At 42.2% G+C, this 24,459-nt stretch overlaps 1 protein-coding gene across 8 annotated transcripts in view; it reads right to left on the bottom strand.

The window, feature by feature from the left end:
• Positions 1-359: 359 nt before the first annotated feature.
• ARMH3 (armadillo like helical domain containing 3) overlaps positions 360-24,459 on the bottom strand; it is a 181,605-nt gene continuing 157,505 nt past the window's right edge. For all 8 annotated transcript variants that reach the window (XM_059900248.1, XM_059900245.1, XM_059900252.1 and 5 more), the window contains 2 exons: positions 4,156-4,272; positions 360-1,954 (listed from right to left, as the gene is read on the bottom strand). In XM_059900248.1, the coding sequence (XP_059756231.1) occupies positions 1,862-1,954; positions 4,156-4,272 (210 nt within the window). In that variant the 3' untranslated portion in view covers positions 360-1,861. The remainder of the gene's footprint in view (positions 1,955-4,155; positions 4,273-24,459) is intronic.

Below are 24,459 nucleotides of genomic sequence, written 5' to 3'. Positions count from 1 at the left end.
TGGAGGGCAAGGAGTGCTTTGCTTATTGCCTCATGCCCTGGACCTGCCCTTATTCACTTCATATGAAAGGCTGGCAGGAATCTAGAAGCAGCCCAGATAGGCTGGCTGGCCTCCTTAACACCAAATTTTGAGGTAAAGGGATTTTCTTCTTCCTTCCTTCCACCCAAAAGGCAAGGGAGGCTACAACTTCTGAACTGAACTGGCTTCCACTAGGACCAGGAGACTGAGAAACAGAGCATATAAGGGGTTCCCTAACCAGATGAGACCAGCACCTGGGAGATTACCTTAACTCTGTCATTGAGAAAGGAGTTCTGGGTAACAGAGATTAAGGGGAAATAGAAAACACACTAAAAAGACTGTCCCATACAAATCAATTTTTAATAACTTCAACTTGCCACCAGCTTCCAGCTCCTGCTCCTCTGGGGTTTATCACTGTCGAAAACACTAAATGCCCCAGGCTGGACTATCCATCTAGTGATCAGAGATGACCCTGCCCTTGATACCTTAAGAATCTACAACTATACATGGCAGCACGATGGTGGATTCTCTGGAACTTGCTCAATGTTGGAGTCGGAACTCTGACTCCCAGGGAGGGCGAGTACCCCAAAAAGATTTGAAGTCAAGTGGAATAGCAGCCGGGGAGGTCCCAGACCTGCTCTCACGGCTGGATTCTGGTACTTACTCCCAGATTCTTCCTGTGCTGCTTGCCCCCTACCATCCTGAGGGCTTCAGAAAGTGCTTTAGAAAGGGAGGATCTCAGAGCAGCAGCTACTTCAAAGGCAGCTGTGGGGCAGGAAAGCCTACAGCAGTAGTCCCAAGGAGGCTGTCCAGAGAAGGAACCATAGGCCAACTTCCCAAAGGTCGGCCTCTCCATGATGCTCACCTGGCCTGTTTCAGAGCCTGGCCCCAGCAAGTTCTCTCTCTGCCAGGCACCAGACCACAGCAGCAACAGATTCCTCCCCAGAGGAAATTCTCACGCAGGCTGGATGTAAACAACAGCCAGGTGAGGGGGTGGAACACGTGGAGGGGAGCTCAGCAGGCGCAAGAAAGGCTCCCAGAGGAGGGGGTAGCTAAGGAGGTGGGGAAGCTGCTGGAAAGGGAACCAGCAAAGTAGGCACCTGAGGGCTCCAGAAAACCTGTCCATGTTTATTTCACACACACACCCTAAAGACAATTTAAACCAGATTGAAAATGAAAAGCTAAGGTGGTGACCCTGTAGTGCTGACGAGTCAATGGGCTGGAAGGCAGGGGAACGCAAACAGGTACTCCCGGTGCCAAGAATCAAATCCACAAAGTGGTGGTCAGACAGCAGAGGAGTCAGCTCTGGATTCAGAAAATAGAAAAAACGTATCCCATTCCTACCTCACCCTAAGCCTGAGCTAAGGGCCAAGTGCTGGTGGGGGCAGGGGACACAGATTTCCGGGCACAAAGGAAGCAGAACTGGCTCCCCCTACATCTGAGAGTCTGTTTTCAGAAGCCTAGGAGAACCACTGACCCCCCAGGTGTTGGCATCACCCTAAGGCTTACCCAACAGCTCCTGAAAATTAGTCAGTAGCCACAACTTGTAATCTCAATTGGAAATATGAGGGGTTGTCCAGAGAGCCCACCCTGGAAGTCCCCACATTTCTGAAGGTGTCTCCCTGTGCCCACCCATCCTCTCCCCAAATAAGATTATCCTTGGCTTGCCCATCCTGGCCCCTGCTGTCCAAGCTCCACTGAAGTGCGGCCTTCACCGAGAGACCTCGGTATCTGTGTTTTTCTCCAGCTTTGGGAACAGGCCCTCTCCCCTCGCCCCCGCCTCCAGCCCAGGAAGCCTCATGGGTAAGGGCAGTCAGTGGCTGCCCAGGTATGCATGGCAGCCTCAGGAGATAGTGGAGAATTCCTTGAGCAGGACTTCCTGGCTGAGTGTGTGGAAGGCCAGGTTCCTCCGGACGTTGGTGCTAATGGATCGAACCTGGGAAAAGGTGAGGGAAGGTGGGGGGGGCACAGGCAGAGAGAAAACAGGAGAGAGTCCGTTACAAACAGCAGAGGGCAGTGCCTGAAGCACAAGGCCAAGATGAAGTGCTAGAAGTTTCTCTCTTAGGAAATGAACCCTTAACATCTATCATCCCTGCAGGTAAATGAGCAAACAATTCCGTGATAGTCGGAAGAAAAGAGAGGTTGAGAGACAGGAATCCTAGTGGATGTGAGAAGAGCGTCTGAGCACCTGATGAGGTAGAAACAAGCACAGACAGGGAAGGAGGGCTGAGGTCAGGCCTTTGTCCTTGCCTTGGCCAGGCAGAAGGGGGACTGATCTGGTCAGTGGTCTAATGGAGGAGGAGAAACTGAGGCCAGAGGACTCATGCTCTGGAGCTACCTCTCTTTGGATGTGTTTCGAGTCTCCTCAATCTCCTTCTGTATTTATTTACTTTTCTGGGCTGGAAAGAATGTTTAGAGATGCAGCCCTTGTCTGTCATTGGATGGCAGGAGTATGATCCAAGGAGGCCAATAGCCAGGATCAGGTCATACAGCCAGTGAGTCCCAGTTGTGAAAGTAGGACCCAGGTTTCTCAGCTCCTAGTCCAGCACTCTCCATACCACAAAGATGCCTCCCCACTTGAGAGGAGAGTCCAGCTGTATCCTTGCTATGTCCCCACTGCTTATGCTTTCTACCCACAGACCAAGAACCTTGCAGGAAGTCCTGACTGTGTCAGCAGGAGAAAAGACCTGTGGGAAAGGGGCCAGAAGGCCAAACTCCCTGCTCTGAGTGGGTTCTAAGAGGAATCCAGCAGACTCTGGAAGGAAATTCATTCATGGGAAATAGAAGTGAACATCGAATGAGAGACAAAGCAGGGGAGGAAGGAGAAAAAGAATGTGTATCTGTCTTAGGCCCCAAAGCCCAGGGAGCTTTTTTTCAATTTCTGCTTTGCTATGGGAAACTTAATGAAGTCATCAGGCAGGAAGCAGAGGAAAGGGCAGCATGGCAAACAACAGGCAGCTCAAGCTCATTAGCTCCAAACCTAACCAGACCCTCTTTGCTTCCCTGTGCCAGAGGTATAGATATGAGGAGAAATGAGTAAGGCACAGGCTAGTGCCCAAAAGCCTCAAGAGAGCTGCTTGAACTCTCTCCTCCACAATCCTCTTCATCTCCCAATAACTTGCTGACCACCCCATAAAAATACTGTACTCTGCTATCTTATTACACTAGTGGCTTCCCTGTTCCCAACTAACTCAGTCCAGAGTATATCTGCCTCACCTTGGGGAAGCCCAATAATCCCAGGAATGCCATGTCAGGGTCAGAGTTGGGCTGGGTTTAGCACAAGACAGGTGATCTAAAATCTAGCACCTTCATCATGGACTGGGCATGGGTAGTAAAAGCTGGGCTGATGCAAGTTCTGCCCCAGCAGTGGGAGGTCTGAGGACATGGGAAGTTGGTACACAGGCCTGTGTGCCCTGGTCTCAGCCCCCAGCCAGGATGATCATGGACAACCAGGCAGGTGGAGTGGCAGGAATACAGGGAGACTGGGCTTTTCCTGAGAGCATCTTCTGAGCACAGGACAGGACAGGGACCACCAACAGGGTAAGTCCAGTTCTGTGGAGATGCTGACTGGGAGGTGGAGTAGGAGGCAGAGCAGATGTTCACTGGCTGCAGGCGGCCAAGGGAGGGGGCTGCAGGAAGCTGAGTGACTGGAAAGTGGGAATGGGGGTAGGGAGTGAAGACTGGAGAACTAGATTGGAAGGGCACTCAGACCAGGACCCAGTTAGGAATTTAGAAAGAAGTGATTACATAAGGAGGAGAAGAATCAATTACTCTCATTAGTTACTCTGAGGACAGGATAAGGAGTAATGAGCCAGAGCTGCCACTGGGAACACACGTCAAACTCCAGGCCCAGCTGGAGCTGTGCAAGGGCTGTCACCATGGCTGCAGAGGAGAGGTGGGCACTGCTGCCTCAGACTTCTCACCCTTCCCAGCCTGGCACCAGCACTCTGGGGAATATCTTTGTCTCTCACTGCCTGGTCCTTCCTGGACTGCTTTGGGAGATAAGTTGCAAACCCAATCCAAGCAGGCCCCTCCAGTCTTATTTCATCAGCCTTTGCCCACCTGCACAGTAGAACCCAGTGGCTGGGAAAGGGCCCTTAAGAGACACAGGCAGAGATGGAGGCGGGGCACACTCACCAGCTCTTTGAAGAAGGCGGCTTCCTTGTGCTGCTCAGAGTAGCGCTCATACTGGTCCAGGCCATCTTGCAGCTTCAGTGTGAGCGTGTCATAGTTGGCTCGCACTACCTCTAACACCTGGGGAAGTCAAGGGCCAGGTGGGGCTTAGTCCACACGAACCCTAGGTATTTGGCCCCCACGCCCCTCCTGCTGCCCTACTGCGTTGGATTCAGTCTGAGACAACACCCCCAAGAGACCTTGCTCACTACTTATTACCCTGAAAAAAGCCTGGCCACGGGGAGTGATTCCTCAGGTTTCTGGGGCCATGTTTTTTGTTGTTTTTTAAAAAATTTTTATTGAAATATAGTTGATTTACAATGCTGTGTGTTTCAGGTGTACAGCAAAGTGATTCAGTTATACATATATATATAAATATATAGGGAATTCCCTGGTGGTCCAGTGTTTAGAACTCCACGCTTTCACTGCCGAGGGCATGGGTTCAAGCCCTGGTTGGGGAATTAAGATCCCACAAGCTGTGTGGCATGGCCAAAATATATATATACACACATACATACATATTCTTTTTTTTACATTCTCTTTCATTATTAGGATATTACAAGATATTGAGTATATAGTTCCCTATGCTATATGGTAGGCGGGACCACTTTCTAATCTCTTCCATCCCCTGCCTTTCCTGACTCGTCCAGCCTGGTCACCAGGGCTGTTTACTGTGGGTATGGTAAAGAAGCATGAGAAGAGGTGACAGAACAGTGAGTGTCGGAGCCCCTCAGTATCCCTGATACCAAAGATGCATTCTCAGCCATATCCTGCAGCTTTCTCTGGCCAGGCTGTCAGTTGCTGAGTAAGACTTTGCCAATGTCTCCTTCCTTTTCCTTTTCTGGGAACCACATTTCTTCAGTCCTGGGATGTTCCTCAGCACCATCTGCCACTTGTTTTCATCTCCCAATGCCAACTCAGTCTTCTTATCCATTGCCTGGATGGAACTTTTTGGGCATCCTAGCCTTGGAGTGTAGGAGACACTTTCTAAACTAAGCTAGAGCTTATCTCATCCTCTTTTGTTCTGATGAGGGGTCCCTCTCCTACTATGCCTCTGCTTTCTATGGGGGTGGATTCAGACCTCCACTAACTCCAGGAACCTTGGATCTCTGTGGTTCCAGAAGGAAAGGACTACCAAAGCCATTCCTGATATGACTTCGGCTTATCAGACCATAAATCAAAGACAAGGACAATTAGTTACATCACGAATATTCAGAGGTGAACTAGCCTAGCCCCCTGCTGCCCACTGTAATGAAAACTATTTTGGATATATCATGTCTATTATTAGCAAGACCAGACTAGTATTTAGAGAGTGTAGTACTATCTTGCCAGCTTGAAGATAATTATATTTGGGTTATACAATGATTAGTTACATCAGAAGATGTAGATCTTCTACATTAAGTTAGAAGAAGTGAGCTGGGTAGAAAGGAGAGACCAGGAGAGTGAATAATTTTTCACTGTGGCAATCTGTGTGATAGCTATTTTGCAATTTTATCTGACCTGGGAGGGAAGTGTATGATGTCATGGAGAGCTCCCAGCTCAGTAGGGAGTCTTGGGAGGAAGGAGTGTGATGAGGGAGGCTTAGCTCCAACAGAACGTAGGGGTGAAGGGAATAAGCTAGAGTCAGGACTGACCAGAAAGACTGAGAATGGAGTCCTGAGGGGTACAAAGGTGCCTCTGGGCTGTTCCCTTCACCAGTTCAGTCTTGTGCCAGGGCAGACTTCACCTAGTGGCAAACACTTCTGCCTGCCAAGAATTCCTGAGGAGAAAGTAGGGATGGAGAACACAGGCTTGTGTTCCTGAGTTTGGGAAGGACAGCTAGGTCAAAGGTCTGGTCCAGATTCAGGCTCTTTTCCTCCAGACACCCCACTCCTCAAGGTCACTTTGCCAAACTATGTCCCAGAGACTCTAGTATAGGCTGGCTCCTTTGCTTCTAATTCCATTTGTCAGCTCTGTCGGCAAGAGGACCAGTACCCAGCAACGCCAGTCACCCACGAAGTAATCTGGCCCCCTCATGCACGTGGGCTGTGCTAGTGGCTGAAATATCTACGGCCAAGGTCTTGGCTCAGAAATAAATGGCTCAAGCCCAGAAAAAGGCAAAATTCCAGAAAAAGGCAAGATGGAACCAGCTCCCAGGAATCAGGCAGAATAAAATAATACATGCTTTTCCAATCCCTGAATTCTGGGCAGCTTCAGCAATGGCTATGACCCAGCAACCTGGGCTCAGCCTTTCCTAAGGGGTGTCAGGTGCCAAAAGACAAATACCATGCTAAAGCTAACTCCTGAGAAGAAGAAACAGCACATCAAGAGATGCAATGTCCTGAGAGCCTCAGGCAAGGCCACCCTTATCACCTGGGCTTTCTCTCTTCTTGCCAGGGCAGAGTGGAAGGTATAAGATATCGCTCAGAACAGGGATTTTTTCTTTCCCAATAAAGTTGGCTTTTCCTGGAAGAGCTTAGTTCAGTTTCTTGCAGGGAGGTGAAAGCAGAGAAGGCCCCTGAGCTATCAGCTCCTTGGAAGGAAACCAGAGGCCTGGCTGGACTTTGTGCATAATCTCAGCTCTCCCCTTGTCCAGACATTGCCCAGGGTCACGTTCTCCTTCCCTGGCCCTTTCTTGTGTTCACCCAGCCCCTGCCATTTCCTGCCCATATCACTTCTCTTAAATTTCCAAGAGAAGAAAACATTCTAAGCTCAGGTCTGGGCCCCAGCCCATTCAGAAGTTCAGAGCACTAGGGGTACACACCTCGTCTGGGATCTTCCTTTCTGTAGCTTAAGACTTTAGGAATATGTCCCATTTGGGCCTCCCTCACACTCAACGCTGGCCTGGGACAAAGCAAGGGCAGTAGTTAGGCAGAGGGTAATATCCCAGAACCCTTGTACCTAAAGGCCTCAGGCTTTACCATAATTTGCCTCCTCAATTTCTGACTTCCTGGCAACTTCAAAGGCCCTTCCTAGGCGGACATCCCTCCCTAATCAATCAGGTAACAGTCTACACCCTAGCACAGTCCACCTTCTTTCACCAGTTGTTGGGCTTGTGGGCTTCCTAGAATCTTTCATTTTCTCTGAAAGGACCTCATCTGGCCTCTCACTCTTCCTCTACTTTCCCAAAGCAGTCCCTCCCCATAACTGGTTATGTGATTACTGTGTTTACTGTGTTTCTTTTCTCCCAGAAGCAATAAAGGTCTCTCCCTAACCTTGCAATCCCACCAGTCTAAGGACAGCCCTTCAGTGGCATTCTCACAATTAAGTGGTGGTCACGTGCTGGACAGCTTGTAAGGGGAATTCTGATGATAGAGAAGCAAAAAGCCAATTCTTCTTCCTCCATAATCCATATTTATTCTTCCAAATTCAGGATTAGTTAAAGCTAAACAAGAAGCACTGCAGGGACTTCCCTGGTGGCAGTGGTTAGGAATCTACCTGCCAATGCAGGGGACATGGGTTCGATAACCTGATCCGGGAAGATCCCACATGCCGCAGAGCAACTAAGCCCGTGTGCCACAACTACTGAAGCCCGTGCACCCTAGAACCTGTGCTCCTCAACAAGAGAAGCCACCGCAATGAGAAGCCCGTGCACTGCAGCAAAGAGTAGCCCCCTCTCAGCAATGAAGACCCAATGCAGCCAAAAAAAAAAAAAAAAAAAGCAATGCAAAGATGTTCTCCAATTAAAGACATCGGTGGGTCACAGTCTGGGTCTAGTTGTGCCTAGGCCCTGATAAAGAATCTCAACCAACAGCTATTAATTTTCAAAATAACGTAGTTAAGAGAATGGCTCTAGAGCCAGCCTGCCTGGACTCACCCTAGCTCTACCACATACTAGCAGCAGGGTGGAGCTGGGTGAGCCCGTTTCCTCATCTGTAAAACGGGGATAATAATAACTTTCATCATATAGAAGATTAAATAAGGTAATATATATAAAGCACCAAGTATACCACTTGACACACAAGCAGTACGTAATAAACACAGCTGTTATTATTATTATTTTAATTTTACACTGGGTTGAGAATCATTTCATAAGTTTATTTTATTTTTTTATTTATTTATTTTTTGTTTCTTTATTTTTGGCTGTGTTGGGTCTTTGTTGCTGCATGCAGGTTTTCTCTAGTTGCGGCAAGCGGGGGTTACTCTTCGTCGTGGTGCATGGGCTTTTCATTGCAGTGGCTTCTCTTGTTGTGGAGCACGGGCTCTAGGCGCATGAGCTTCAGTAGTTGTGGCACACAGGCTCAGTAGTTGTGGCTCGTGGGCTCTAGAGCACAGGCTCAGTAGTTGTGGCGCATGGGCTTAGTTGCTTTGCAGCATGTGTGATCTTCCCGGACCAGGGCTTGAACGCCTGCATTGGCAGGCAGATTCTTAACCACTGAGCCATCAGGGAAGCCCTGTTATTATTATTATTCTTTCATTTTAAAATGACTCCATGAATAACTGCTTTTTAGGACCTGAAATTCCAACCCCTGCCATAAATGAGCAACCTTTCCCTTCTCCCACTTTCTGGAAGAGATCTGTCTTCTACAGGCTTCCCAATGAGGGATTTCTGGTGGAGGAAAGAACACCCTGCTTTAGGGTTTGTGCTTTAGCAGGTACAGGCAGGCTGAGTGGCAGGCTGTCTCCTGAAGAAACAAACATGCTATTACTACTGATTTCCTCACTGAAACTGCATCATAGCTAGATTCTCAGCACCCTGAAGGAAGGCACCCAGTGTTACATTACAGATTTTCCACAATGCCTAACACAGTCCTAAGGAACAGTAAACATTCAACATGCTTGTGGACTAATTTAGTAACACTCAGGCCCAACCAAAAAGGAAAGGAATCTCTCATCAAGGTTGCACGATAGGGGAGTTCCCTGGTGGTCTAGTGGTTAGGATTCGGCTTTCACTGCTGTGGCCTGGGTCCAGTCCCTGGTCAGGGAACTGAGATCCCGCAAGCTGCGCACGGCCCGGGAGGGAAAAAAAGTCTCATGATAAGATTAGAATTAGACAGTACACCCAGCCAGTGCACTGTTCTCAGCACTCTTCTAGGCTTCTAAAGCCCAAGTCCTGCCTTTAAGGAGCTAACAAGCAAATGGGGAATCAAGATAAACCACCATGTAAGGGCATACCCACATATATAAGCACATAAACAGCTGGGCCGGTAGAACTAAGTGTGGTTTGCAGTCAGCTGCATAGCTGACCAGTGAATGGGCAGCCTGGTTGAAACAGTATCACATCTTTTAAGACAGGGAAAATTAAGGAATCCAAAGTCTCTTCTCTTTTGCCTACCACCTAATCCTACTCAGCTAATTCAGATTGCAAAATTCTCTCCAGGTGGACATAGCCTAAAAGAGTCATGATGACCAAGAAGACAGTTAACTATCAGGACAAAATATCAGCCATCCAAGAGCTTCAGTTTCAATTCTTGCTCTTTTAAGAGAGTTGAGGGTTGAACCTTTGTAAATGATCAATGTAAGGCTGGGACTCTGGCTCAAGAATAGAAGGAAAATATGGGGAAAGGGAAGAGAGATGTTTTAGTGGATTATCTTTAAAAACATATTAAAATGCTCACTATAACATATTGTTTCCAAAATCTACTCAAGACTCTCCTCTAGGACTTCCCTGGTGGCGCAGCAGTTAAAAATCCACCTGCCAGTGCAGGGGACATGGGTTGGAGCCCTGGTCTGGGAAGATGCCACATGCCACGGAGCAACTAAGCCTGTGTACCACAACTACTGAGCCTGCACTCTAGAGCCGGCAAGCCACAACTACTGAGCCCGCGTGCCTAGAGCCCATGCGCCACAACAAAGAGAAGCCACCGTGATGAGAAGCCCGCACACCGCAATGAAGAGTAGCCCTGGCTCGCCGCAAATAGAGAAAGCCCGTGCACAGCAACAAAGACCCAACACAGCCAAAAATAAATAAATAAATTTATTTTAAAAAAACCCTCTCCTCCAGTAACTGAAAAAAGAGGAAGGAAAGAAGAAAGAGAATGAAGTAAAATGGACAATGCATATGAATAGTTAATTCAAGGGAAGTTTCTCTGAAAAGTATATGAATTTTAAAAAATTTAGTTGGGTAACTCAGGGTATACTGTAATATTTTAAAGTAGTTCAGGACTTCCACTTCCATTCATGATGGAGTAACTGAAAACTAGGAAAGAAATACCTCTTTTCATACATTGTATAAAAGGCAGTTCAGGACAGGAATCCTGAGAGAAAGAAAATATAAGGTGAGCATGAAAATCTTGCTGCGCTAAGGAGACACACTAGAGTTTGGAGAGGCAGAGGTGGCTGGCACTTGTGAGGCAGGTTACCAGAAAGAAAAGAGTTAGGCAAAGAACAGAGCTTCAGAAATTTATGTAGGGTTCCCACTGAATCTGCTGCTGAGTAAGAATCACACGTATAAGGTAAAATTCAACCAGTTCGAACAAAAAAATGACTAAGGATCTGTAAGCTGAACAATTCCCAGAGCTCACACAGGACTGGGAGGTGTATGAATTTTGACCAAGCAGAATGAAAAGTACCTGTTGAATACGTATGGCATTCAAAAGAGGCACCAGAACAGTCGCACCTTAATTATAGAACTAAACTAGCCCTAGAGTTAAAGGCCACTATAAACCTACCTTAACAAAGATAAAAAGAAATTTCACGGATGAAGGTGGTCAAAAGGTACAAACTTCCAATTATAAGATAAATTAGTACTGGGGATGTAATGTACTACATGCTGTATGGTATGGTTAACACTGCTGTATGGTATATTTGGAAATTATTGAGAGAGTAAATCCCAAGAGTTTTCATCACAAGGAACACCCCATTCCCCGCCACCTTTGTACCTACAGGAGATGACTAATGTTAACTAAAGTTACTGTGGTAAATTTAAACAGTACTATATGTCAATTATATCTCAAGGAACACCCCATTCCCCACCACCTCTGTACCTATAGGAGATGACTAATGTTAACTAAAGTTACTGTGGTAAATTTAAACAGTACTATATGTCAATTATATCTCAAGGAACACCCCATGCCCTGCCACCTTTGTACCTATAGGAGATGACTAATGTTAACTAAAGTTACTGTGGTAAATTTAAACAGTACTGTATGTCAATTATATCTCAATAACACTGGAAAAAAAGATCATCACATGAAAAAAGGAGTTTCAAGAGAACATTGCTGCTCCACAAATAATTTGCTTATCTTCCTCAATAAAGTCCAGTATTATTTAATAAAGATAACAAAATCCAGCATTTAACTATATAACATTCACAATGCCCAGTATCCAATAAAAAATTATCAGACATGTCTGGGCTTCCCTGGTGGCTCAGTGGTTAAGAATCTGCCAGCTAATGCAGGGGACATGGGTTCGAGGCCTGGTCCAGGAAGATCCCACAGGCCCCGGAGGAACTAGGCCCGTGCGTCACAACTACTGAACCTGTGCTTTAGACCCCGCATGCCACAACTACTGAGCCCATGTGCCACAACTACGGAAGCCTGCGCGTCTAGAGCCCGTGTTCCACAACAAGAGAAGCCACTGCAATGAGAAGCCCACACACCACAACGAAGAGTAGCCCCCGCTTGCCGCAACCAGAGAAAGCCCACGCACAGCAACGAAGACCCAATGCAGCCAAAAATTAAAAAAAAAAAAAAAAAAAATCAGACACGTCAAGAAGCAGGAAAATGTAACTCATAACCAAGAGAAACATCAATGAATAGAAATAGACCCAGAAATGAAAGAGATGATGGAATTAGCAAGGACGTTTAAAGAGCTATTATAAGTATGTTCAAGTGTTTAAAGACAACCATGAACATAATAAGGAACAAAATGGAAGGTATAAGGCACATCACAATAAAACTGCTGAAAATCAATGTTAAAGACAGAATATTAAAAGCAGCTAGAAGGGGGATAAACACATTATGTACAGAGGAGCAAAGATAAAAATTCACAATTCTTGTCAATAACTATACAAGCCAGAGAACAATGGAATGATACGGTGCCAAAAGAAAAAAAATTGTTAGCCCAGAATTCTATATCCAGCAAAAATATCTTTCTGAAATGAGGGTGAAATAAAGACCTTATCAAACAAACAATCTAAGAGTATGTGTTGCCAACAGTCCTGCAACTAGAAGAGATGTTTAAAGAAGATCTTTTGGTAGAAGGACAATTATATTATCTGGATCTATAAATAGGAATAAAAATTACTGGAAATGGTAAATACACAGATAAGTGTAAAATACTTTTACATAAATTTGAAAACTAGGAAAAAAGATAATTGACTCTTTAAAGCAAAAAATAGTAACAATCTAATATGAAATTCATAAGAAACCGAGAAGAAAAATGTCTGACAACAGTAGTACAAAGAACAAGAGGGGGAAAAATGGATACACACTACTGCAAGGTTATTATACATTACATGAAGTCCTGTAACATATTTTGAAGGTACACTGTGGGAAGTTAAAGATGCATATTGTAAAACCTAGAGCAACGACTAAAATAATAAAATTAAGAGGTATAGCTAAGAAGTCAATATTGGACATAAAATGGAATCATAAAAAACACTCAGTAAGAAACCATTTCCTCTAAGATCGGAACAAGACAAGGTTGTCCACTCTCACCACTATTATTCAACATAGTTTTGGAAGTCCTAGCCACAGCAATCAGAGAAGAAAAAGAAATAAAAGAAATCCAAATCGGAAAAGAAAAAGTAAAGCTGTCACTGTTTTCAGATGACATGATACTATACATAGAGAATCCTAAAGATGCTACCAGAAAACTACTAGAGCTAATCAATGAACTTGGTAAAGTAGCAGGATACAAAATTAATGCACAGAAATATCTTGCATTCCTATACACTAATGATGAAAAATCTGAAAGAGAAATTAAGGAAACACTCCCATTTACCACTGCAACAAAAAGAATAAAATACCTAGCAATAAACCTACCTAAGGAGACAAAAGACCTGTATGCAGAAAACTGTAAGACACTGATGAAAGAAATTAAAGATACAAACAGATGGAGAGATATACCATGTTCTTGGATTGGAAGAATCAACATTGTGAAAATGACTATACTACCCAAAGCAATCTACAGATTCAATGCAATCCCTATCAAACTACCAATGGCATTTTTCACAGAACTAGAACAAAAAGTTTCAAAATTTGTATGGAAACACAAAAGACCCCGAAGAGCCAAAGCAATCTTAAGAAAGAAAAACGAAGCTGGAGGAATCAGGCTCCCGGACTTCAGACTATACTACAAAGCTACAGTAATCAAGACAGTATGGTACTGGCACAAAAACAGAAATATAGATCAATGGAACAGGACAGAAAGCCCAGAGATAACCCCACACACATATGGTCACCTTATTTTTGATAAAGGAGGCAAGAATATACAATGGAGAAAAGACAGCCTCTTCAATAAGTGGTGCTGAGAAAACTGGACAGCTACATGTAAAAGAATGAAATTAGAACACTCCCTAACACCATACACAAAAATAAACTCAAAATGGATTAAAGACCTAAATCTAAGGCCAGACACTATAAAACTCTTAGAGGAAAACATAGGCAGAACACTCTATGACATAAATCACAGCAAGATCCTTTTTGACCCACCTCCTAGAGAAATGGAAATAAAAACAAAAATAAACAAATGGGACCTAATGAAACTTCAAAGCTTTTGCACAGCAAAGGAAACCATAAACAAGACAAAAAGACAACCCTCAGAATGGGAGAAAATATTTGAAATGAAGCAACTGACAAAGGATTAATCTCCAAAATTTATAAGCAGCACATACAGCTCAATATCAAAAAAACAAACAACCCAATCCAAAAATGGGCAGAAGACCTAAATAGACATTTCTCCAAAGAAGATATACAGATTGCCAACAAACACATGAAAGGATGCTCAACATCATTAATCATTAGAGAAATGCAAATCAAAACTACAATGAGGTATCACCTCACACTAGTCAGAATGGCCATCATCAAAAAATCTACAAACAATAAATGCTGGAGAGGGTGTGGAGAAAAGGGAACCCTCTTGCACTGTTGGTGGGAATGTAAATTGATACTGCCACTATGGAGAACAGTATGGAGTTTCCTTACAAAACTAAAAATAGAACTACCATATGACCCAGCAATCCCACTACTGGGCATATACCCTGAGAAAACCATAATTCAAAAAGAGTCATGTACCACAGTGTTCACTGCAGCTCTATTTACAATAGCCAGGACATGGAAGCAACCTAAGTGTCCATCGACAGATGAATGGATAAAGAAGATGTGGTACATGTATACAATGGAATATTACTCAGCCATAAAAAAAACAAAACTGAATTATTTGTAGTGAGGTGGATGGACCTAGAGTCTGTCATACAGAGTGAAGTATGTCAGAAAGAGAAAAACAAATACCATATGCTAACACATATACATGGAATCTAAAAAAAATGGTTCTGAAGAACCTAGGGGCAGGACAGGAATAAAGACGCAAATGTAGAGAATGGACTTGAGGACCTGGGGAGGGGGAAGGGTAAGCTGGGACGAAGTGAGAGAGTGGCATGGACATATATACACTACCAAATGTAAAATAGATAGCTAGTGGGAAGCAGCCACATAGCACAGGGAGATCAGCTCGGTGCTTTGTGACCACCTAGAGGGGTGGGATAGGGAGGGAGGGAGGGAGACACAAGAGGGAGGAGATATGGGGATATATGTATATGTATAGCTGATTCACTTCGTTATAAAGCAGAAACTAACACACCATTGTAAGGCAATTATACTCCAATAAAGATGTTAAAAAAATAAGAAAAAAGAAAATGAAAGACAGGAAAAAAAAACCTGCAAAAAAAAAAAAAATACTCAGTTAATCCAAACAAAGGCAGAAAAAGAAAAAGATGAACAAAGAACAGATGGGAGAAAAAGAAAAAAAAAAAGGCAAGATGGCAGATTTCAACTCAGCCATATTAATAAATAAATTAAATATAACACTCCAATTAAAAGGCAGAGATTGTAAAACTGGATATAAAATCAGGATTCAACTATGGGCTGTCTAAAAGAAATCCACCTAAGATATAAAGACACAAATAGGTTGAAATTAAAAAGATGGGAAAAAACATGCTATATCAACACTAATTAAAAGAAACTTGAATTGCTATATTAATATCTGACGAGGAGACTTAAAAACAAGGAATATTATCAGGAATAAAGAGTGAAATTTCACAATAGCGAAAATAAACAAATGGGACCTAATTTAACTTAAAAGCTTCTGCACAGCAATGGAAACCGTAAACAAAATGAAAAGACAACCTATGGAATGGGAGAAAATATTTGCAAACCATGTTACTGACAAGGGATTAATTTCCAAAATATACAAACAGCTCATTATCAAAAAACAAACAACCCAATCCAAAAATGGGCAGAAGACCTAAATAGACATTTCTCCAAAGAGATATACAGATTGCCAACAAACACATGAAAGGATGCTCAACATCATTAATCATTAGAGAAATGCAAATCAAAACTACAATGAGGTATCACCTCACACCAGTCAGAATGGCCATCATCAAAAAATCTACAAATAATAAATGCTGGAGAGGGTGTGGAGAAAAGGGAACCCTCTTGCACTGTTGGTGGGAATGTAAATTGATACAGCCACTATGGAGAACAGTATGGAGGTTCCTTAAAAAACTAAAAATAGAATTACCATATGACCCAGCAATCCCACTACTGGGCATATACCCAGAGAAAACCATAATTCAAAAAGACACATGCACCCCAATGTTCACTGCAGCACTATTTACAGTAGCCAGGACATGGAAGCAACCTAAATGCCCATGGACAGATGAATGGATAAAGAAGACGTGGTACATATATACAAAGGAACAAAATTGGTCATTTGTAGAGATGTGGATGGATCTAGAGACTGTCATATAGAGTGAAGTAAGTCAGAAAGAGAAAAACAAATATCATATATTAACACATATATGTGGAACCTAGAAAAACGGTACAGATGAATCGGTTTGCAGGGCAGAAATAGAGACACAGATGTAGAGAACAAATGTATGGACACCAAGGGGGGAAAGTGGCGGAGGGGTGGTGGTGGTAGTGTGATGAATTGGGAGATTGGGTTTGACATATATACACTAATATGTATAAAATGGATAACTAATGAGAACCTGATGTATAAAAAATAAATAAAATTAAAGAGAAAAAAAAAATTCTTCCTACAAAGAAAATTCCAGGTCCTGATGCCTTAACTGGTAAATTCTATTAATCATTAAGCAAGAACTAACAGTGATTCTTCACAAACTCTTTTTAAAAATAGAGGAAGGAATACTCCTAACTTATTTTGTAAGGCAACATTACTCTAATACCAAAACCAAAGGTACCACAAGAAAACTGTGAACTAATATCCCTCATAAATACTGACATAAAAATAATCAACAAAATACTAGCAACTCAAATTCTGAAATATATATTATAAATACTATATCATGTGCTTCCTCGGTGGCACAGTGGTTAAGAATCTGCCCGACAGTGCAGGGGACACAGGTTTTGCCCTGGTCTGGGAAGATCCCACATGCTGTGGAGCAACTAAGCCCATGCGCCACAACTACTGAGACTGCATTCTGGAGCCCGTGAGCCACAACTACTGAGCCCACATGCCACAACTACTGAAGCCCGCAAACCTAGTACCTGTGCTCCGCAACAGGAGAAGCCAACACAATGAGAAGCCCGCACACCACAACAAAGAGTAGCCCCCGCTCGCCGCAACTAAAGAAAGCCCGTTGCGCAGCAATGAAGACCCAATGCAGCCCCCAAAAAATTAAATAAACAAATTAATTAATTAATTAAAATAAAATAAAATACTATATCATGATCAAGAAGGGTTTATCCCATGAATATAAGGTTGGATTAATATTTAAAAATCAGCCACCATATTAACAGAATAAAAGAGAAAATCCATATGATCATCTCAATATATACAGAAAAAACACTGACAAAAGTCAACCTTCATCATAATAAAAGCTCTCAGCGAACTCTGGATAGAAGGGAACTTCCTCAACCTAATAAAGAAATCTATGAAAACCTAAAGCTAACCCATTACTTAATGATGAAAGACCAATGCTTTCTCCTGAAGATCTGTCAAGGATATTTACTCTGACCACTTCAATATTGTACTGGGGGTCCTAGACAGTGCAATAAGGAAAGAAAAAGAAATCAAAGCCATACAGACTTGAAAGAAAGAAGTAAAACTGAATTTACTTGTACACAATATGATTGTGAGCACAGAAAATTCTAAGGACTCTAAAAAAAATGAATTTATCAAAGTTGTGAGAAAAAAAGGTCAATTTAAAAATAATTCTATTTCTATATATTAGCAAAAATGTTGGAAATCAAGGTTTAAAAAACCATTTAGGAAAGATATCCCATGCTCTAGGATTAGAAGAATTAACACTGTTAAAATGGCCATACTACCCAAAGCAATCTACAGGTTTAATGCAACCCCTATCAAATTACCCATGACATTTTTCACAGAACTAGAACAAATAATCTTAAAATTTATATGGAACCATAAAAGACCCAGAATTGCCAAAGCAATCCTGAGGAAAAAGAACAAAGCAGGAGGCACAACCCTCCCAGACTTCAGACAATACTGCAAAGCTACAGTAATCAAAACAGCCTAGTACTGGCACAAAAACAGACATATGGATCAACGGAACAGAATAGAAAGCCCAGAAATAAACCCACACACATATGGTCAATTAATCTTCGACAAAGAAGGGAAGAACATACAATGGAGAAAAGACAGTCTCTTCAGCAAGTGGTGTTGGGAAAGCTGGATAGCCACATTTAAATCGATGAATTTAGAACGCACCCTCACACCATACACAAAGATAAACTCAAAATGGCTCAAAGTTTTAAATATAAGACATGACACCATAAAACTCCTAGAAGAGAACACAGGCAAAACATTCTCTGACATAAATCATATCAATGTTTTCTTTAAGTCAGTCTCCCAAGGCAATAGAAATAAAAGCAAAAATAAACAAATGGGACCTAATCAAACTTATAAGCTTGTGCACAGCAAAGGAAACCATAAACAAAACAAAATGATAACCTACAGACTGGGAGAAAATATCTGCAAGCCATGTGACCAAGGGCTTAATATCCAACATATACAAACAGCTCATACAACTCAATAACAAAAAAACAAACAACTCAATCAAAAAAAGGGCAGAAGACCTAAATAGACATTTCTCCAAGGAAGACATACAGATGGCCAATAGGCACATGAAATGATGATCAACATCACTAACTATTAGAGAAATGCAAATCAAAACTACAATGAGATACCACCTCACACCGGTCAGAACGGCCATCATTAAAAAGTTTACAGGGAGTTCCCTGCAAGTCCAGTGGTTAGGACTTGGTGCTGTCACTGCCAGGGGCCCGGGTTTGATCCCTGGTCTGCGAACTAAGCTCCCGCAAGAAAAAAAAAAAGTTTACAAATAACAAATGCTGGAGAGGGTGTGGAGAAAAGGGAACCCTCCTACACTGGTGGGAATGTAAACTGGTGCAGACACCATGCAGAGCAGTATGGAGGTTCCTCAGAAAACTAAAAATAGAGTTACCATATGATCCAGCAATTCCACTCCTGGGCATATAGCTGGACAAAACTATAACTCGAAAAGATACATGCATCCCAATGTTCACAGCAGCACTATTTACAGTAGCCAAGACATGGAAACAACCTAAATGTCCACTGACAGATGAGTAGATAAAGAAGATGTGGTACATATATATAATGGAATATTATCCAGCCATTAAAAAGAATGAAATAATGCCATTTGCAGCTACATGGAGGGACCTAGAGATTATCATACTAAGCGAAGTAAATTAGAAAGAAAAAGACAAATACCATATGATATCACTTATATGTGGAATCTAAAATATGACACAAATGAACTTATCTACAACACAGAAACAGACTCAAAGACATAGAGAACAGACTTGTGGTTGCTGGGGACGGATGGCTGGATTGGGAGTTTGGGATTAGCAGATGCAAACTATTATATATAGAATGGATAAACAACAAGATCCTGTTGTATAGCACGGGAAACTATATTCAGTATCCTGTAATAAACCATAATGGAAAAGAATAAAAAATACCATTTAGATAACATAAAAAATGAAATATTTATGGATAGATTGAACAAAATAGGTGCAAAACAGTATGCTAAAAACTACAAAATACTGGTGAGAAAATTTTAAAGATCTAAATAAATAGGTATATTATGATCACAGATTTGAATATAATATTGTTAAAGTGTCAATTCTCCCACAAGTTGATCTATAGCGTTAATTCAATTCCAATCAAAATCCTAGCAGGCTTGGAACTTCCCTGATGGTCCAATGGTAAAGAATCCACCTTCCGATGCAAGGGATGCGGGTTCCATCCCTGGTCAGGGAACTAAGATCCCACATGCCATGGGGCAACTAAGCCCGCGTGCCACAACTACTGAGCTCGCGAGCCTCAACTAGAGAGCCCACGTGCTGCAAACTACAGAGCTCACACGCCCTGGAGCCTGTGGAGCGCCACAACTAGAGAAGAGAAAGAGAAGAGAAAACCCTCACGCCACAACTAGAGAGAAGCCCGCACACCGCAATGAAGAAGCCCACATGCTGAAACAAAAGATCCCGCGTGCTGCAACTAAGACCCAAAGCAGCCAAAAATAAATAAATAATAAATATTTTTTAAAAAAATCTTAGCAGCCTTTTTTTTGTGTAGAAATGGACAAGCTAATTTTACACTTCGTATAGAAATGCAAAAGACCTCAAATATTCAAAACAACTTTTAAAAAGAGCAAAATCAGAGGACTTATATTACCTGATTTCAAGATTTACTACAGACCTATAATAAGACAGTGTAGGGCATAAATTTAGACATATATTAGACCAATGGAACAGAACTAATACTTCAGAAATAGACCCACATATGTATGGTGAATTGATTTTTTACAAATGTGCCAAGGTATTTCAATAGGGGAAGGAATAGTCTTTTCAACAAATGACAATGGAACAACAGGATACTGCAGGGGGTGGGGGGGTGGGCAGGAAATGGATGAACATTTACCATTACCAAACATTTTACAAAAAATTAACTTGACATGGAGCATAGAACTAAATGTAAAAGACAGAACTATAAAACTTACGGAAGAAAATACAGGTGAAAAATTTCACAACTAGGAGTAAGCAAAGATTTACTAAATAAAACACAATAGCAAAAAGTGTTAAAAAATTAATAAATTCATCTTTATGGTATTAAAGTTGGTCTTCATTAAAATGTCTGGACTTTGAAAACACCATTAATAACTTGCAAATACAAGCAACTGACTAGGAGAAAATATTTGCAATACATATATATGACAAATGACTTGCATCCAGAATATATCAATACAAAAACTCATAAGTATTATAATAATCAAATTTTAAAAACAGGCAAATGATCAGCTGCTCAACATCATGCAAAATAAATTAACAGTAATTTTAAAAACTATGCATGCAGTATTACTATAGCACTGCCTACCCACTAGAATGGCTAAAATTAAAAACACTCACAATTCCAAGTGTGACAAAGATATGGAGTAGCTAGAACTCTTAGTCATTGTTGGTGGGAATTAAAAATGGTACAACCACTTTTGAAAACAGTTTAGCAGTTTCTTTTTTCTTCCTTTTTAAAAACATCTTTATTGAGAGATAATTTACATACCATAAAATTCAATCATTTTAAGTGTACAATTCAATGGTTTTAGTATATTCACATAGCGGGGGCAATGATCACCATGATCTAAGTTTAGAACATTTTCATCAACTTCATAACCATTAGCAGTCATTTCCCAGCTTACTCCCCAACCCCAGCTTTAGGTAACCACCAATCTATTTTCTGTCTCTATAGATTTGCTTATTCTGGACATTTTAAATAAATGGAATCACACAACATGTGGTCTTTTGTGACTGGCTTCCTTCATTTTGCATATGTTTTCAAGAATCATCCATGTTGTAGCAGGTATCAGTACTTCATTCCTTTTTATGGCTGAATAATATTCCATTGTATGGATGTATCACATTTTGTTTACCCATTCAGTTGCTGGTTGCTTTAGTTGTTTCTAGTTTTCGGTTATCATGAATAATGCTATTATGAATATTATTTGTATACAAGTCTTTGGGTGGACATATATTTTCATTTCTCTTCGGTAAACAGCTAGAAGTGTCACAATATGGATGAATCTCAGACACAACAGAGTTTACGTGAAATTCTATAAAAGACAAATCTAGGGACTTCCCTGGTGGTCCACTGGGTAGGACTCCACGCTCCCAGTGCAAGGCACCCGGGTTTGATCCCTGGTCGAGGAACTAGCTCCTGCATGCATGCCACAACTAAGAAGCCCCCATGCTGCAACTAAGAAGTCTGCATGTTGCAATGAAGATCCCACGTGCTGCAACTAAGACCCAGTGCAGCCAAAATAAATAATAAATAAATTTTAAAAAGAAAATACATATCTATAGTGATAGAAATTACATCAGTGGTTGCCTAGGGCTCAGATCTGCAGATAAGACTAACTGTAAAGGAGAACTTTTATGAGTGATGGAAGTAAAATGTCCTATATCTTGTGATGCTGATGATTACACAAATATGTTTTATTATATGTTAATTACATCTCAATAAAGTTAAGTAAAAAGTTAAGTCCAGTAAATCATGACTAGGCCAAAAAAAAAAAAGTAGGGCCATGGCAGTAAACTTATGTCTTTTTTGGTCTTACCATTCCATTTTTGGTTGGGGCAAGAATGATTCAGACTGAAATATCAGTATCTGTAAGCCAGGAGTTCCTAGTATTTCCACAAGGCCAAAGATTCCCCTCATTGTGCTACTCCTCCCTACCTCTCCATCCCTGGCAATCCTCCCTGACAAATTAAAGGGACTCCAGGTAGCAATCAACAGTGTTTGAAATCATTTTCAGCTGGGCAGTAGCCACATGAGGTTTTTCTAAGTGGGTGTACTGTAGCTGGATCTTTTGACAAACTCAATCATTTGCCAAGCTCAGGAACTTACAGAGTCCTACCTTTACCAAGGACATCTAATGAAAGTTTCACTTTTGCCTTTTTTATGAAACTGAGGCAAGGGTGAAAGATATGAGACAATCATGGCTCTCCTTGTGGAAACTCACTCCAAATTAGGGTTATCAGCCAACCATTTACAGATTTATAATGAGGCATTTTTTCACTAGGGTACCTACAAACCTAAACCTTCTTAGGTTTATAAAAGGCTGGGGGATGCTGCTACAAGCAGGCCAAATACACCAGCTAAGTGAGGTCTACAGGAGGGCACAGAAGCAAAGGTCTAAGCAAGAAATTAGTGATCCTGATTCTTATACTGTGAAGTCCTCAAGGGCATGTATGATTTTTGCATTTTTATATCCCCTGGCTTGGCACAGAGCAGAAACCTCTGTCCTTCTGCACAGAAAAGAAATAATCTGGGGGATGTGAAGCTGGGGCACCTATTCCTTGTCTTGCTGAACGAACCAAGGACACCCAGAAGCAGAGAATTCTTAGACAAAAGCAGGTTCTGAGAACTTCCTTGGGAGGCAAGAATTGATTCTTTTTCAGAACACTTCAGCTCAAAGTGGCTGGAAAAAAGAAAACAAGCCAACAGTACAGGAGCTAGAACAAATAGTAACCTGATAACAAACTCACAGGCCTCATTTGAGTGAGCATCCTTCCCCTCCACTAGGGGCTTACAGTGACTTTCTATCCAAGATAACGTGAATATCTCTCCAGGGCACAATCATCCAATATAATTGTTTGGAAACAAGGATCCAAAAGGTGGACACAAATCTCTTATGCTAAAAAAGATGATGCCTTTTAAAAGATAACTGTTTCCTCTATACAGCCAACTTGTATATAATATGCAGAAGATTTTTTTCCCCTTTCTATTTTCGTCTCATATACTTCAGGACCAAACTCAATTTCAGAACCAATTTTTAAAATTAATTAATTAATTAATTAGGCTGCATTGGGTCTTCATTGCTGCGTGCAGGCTTTCTCTAGTTGCGGCGAGCAGGGGCTACTCTTCGTTGCAGTGCACGGGCTTCTAATTGCGGTGGCTTCTCTTGTTGTGGAGCACGGGCTCTAGGCGTGCGGGCTTCAGTAGTTGTGGCACATGGGCTCAGGAGTCGTGGTTCGTGGGCTCTAGAGCACAGGCTCAGTAGTTGTAGCGCACAGGCTTAGCTGCTCCACAGCATGTGGGATCTTCCTGGACCAGCACTCCAACCCGTGTCTCCTGCATTGGCAGGCAGATTCTTAATGACTGCGCCACCAGGGAAGTCCCTTCAGAACCAATTTAAGTTGGCCAGTTCTCCAGTCCATCCATGTCTTTCAAGCCTGCTACCAAAGGGCTCTTGATTGCCCTGAAATTTATTGATCTGACAGGCTGGCTCTGCCTTTCAGAAAGGTGGACCAGATAATGAGCCTCACAGTGGGTGATTCGTGAAAGGCCATCAGTTGGTTAAAGGAGTGGCGACAATGACTTTCTTTAATTTCCCTGGGTAGTTGCCCCACCTCCCTGACTTGATTTGGTTGAAGTCCTAGAAACCCCTTGTTTCCAGGGGTGAAGCTTGTGAAGCTTTTCTTTGCACTAATTACAGATCCAACAAGCCCAGGTCCTTACCCTGCACAAGCAAGGCATGCAATCACACCAAGAGGCAGCCAAGATAATAGCGGTGGGGGAACATGATACACATGTTTACCAAATATCGCATCAGGCCTTCTCCCTCTCTATGGCTTATTGCAGGCTGGACACTCCACCCAGCTGAAACCAAGAGGCAGATCTCTGTCCTCCCTACTTGAGCTTTCTTTTCTTGGAAATATATCACATCTCAGGGAGGGAAACAGAAAACACCATCTCTCCGACAATCTGATATGGGGTCTCTGCCTCCCTGCCAGGCCTCACTTATCTATCCCTCCTTAACAGACAAAATTCTTTAACAGAAATCCCATTTGTGGGCTATCCACAGTTTCCCTTCTAGCTGGCTGGCTCATTTCTAAGACTGTAACTTCTTTTTGAGCAGGGTCACTGTGAAAGGTCAAAGTGCTGTTATGGTACTTAGCAAAAACATTTCCAATTAACACAGCTTATAACAGAGATAACAGTTTGCATAGTGACACTTCTGGCCTCCAATGTTACTATCACAGTGGCAAACCATACTCTTCCAAGCACACCTTATAGAGTTTTGAGCTACCTCCTCGG

The sequence above is a fragment of the Balaenoptera ricei genome, chromosome 16 (assembly GCF_028023285.1).
Source record: "Balaenoptera ricei isolate mBalRic1 chromosome 16, mBalRic1.hap2, whole genome shotgun sequence".
NCBI classification, from domain to species: Eukaryota; Metazoa; Chordata; class Mammalia; order Artiodactyla; family Balaenopteridae; genus Balaenoptera; species Balaenoptera ricei.
The sequence above is the reverse complement of the archived record's forward strand: the minus strand, read 5'-3'. Positions and strand labels throughout refer to the sequence as shown.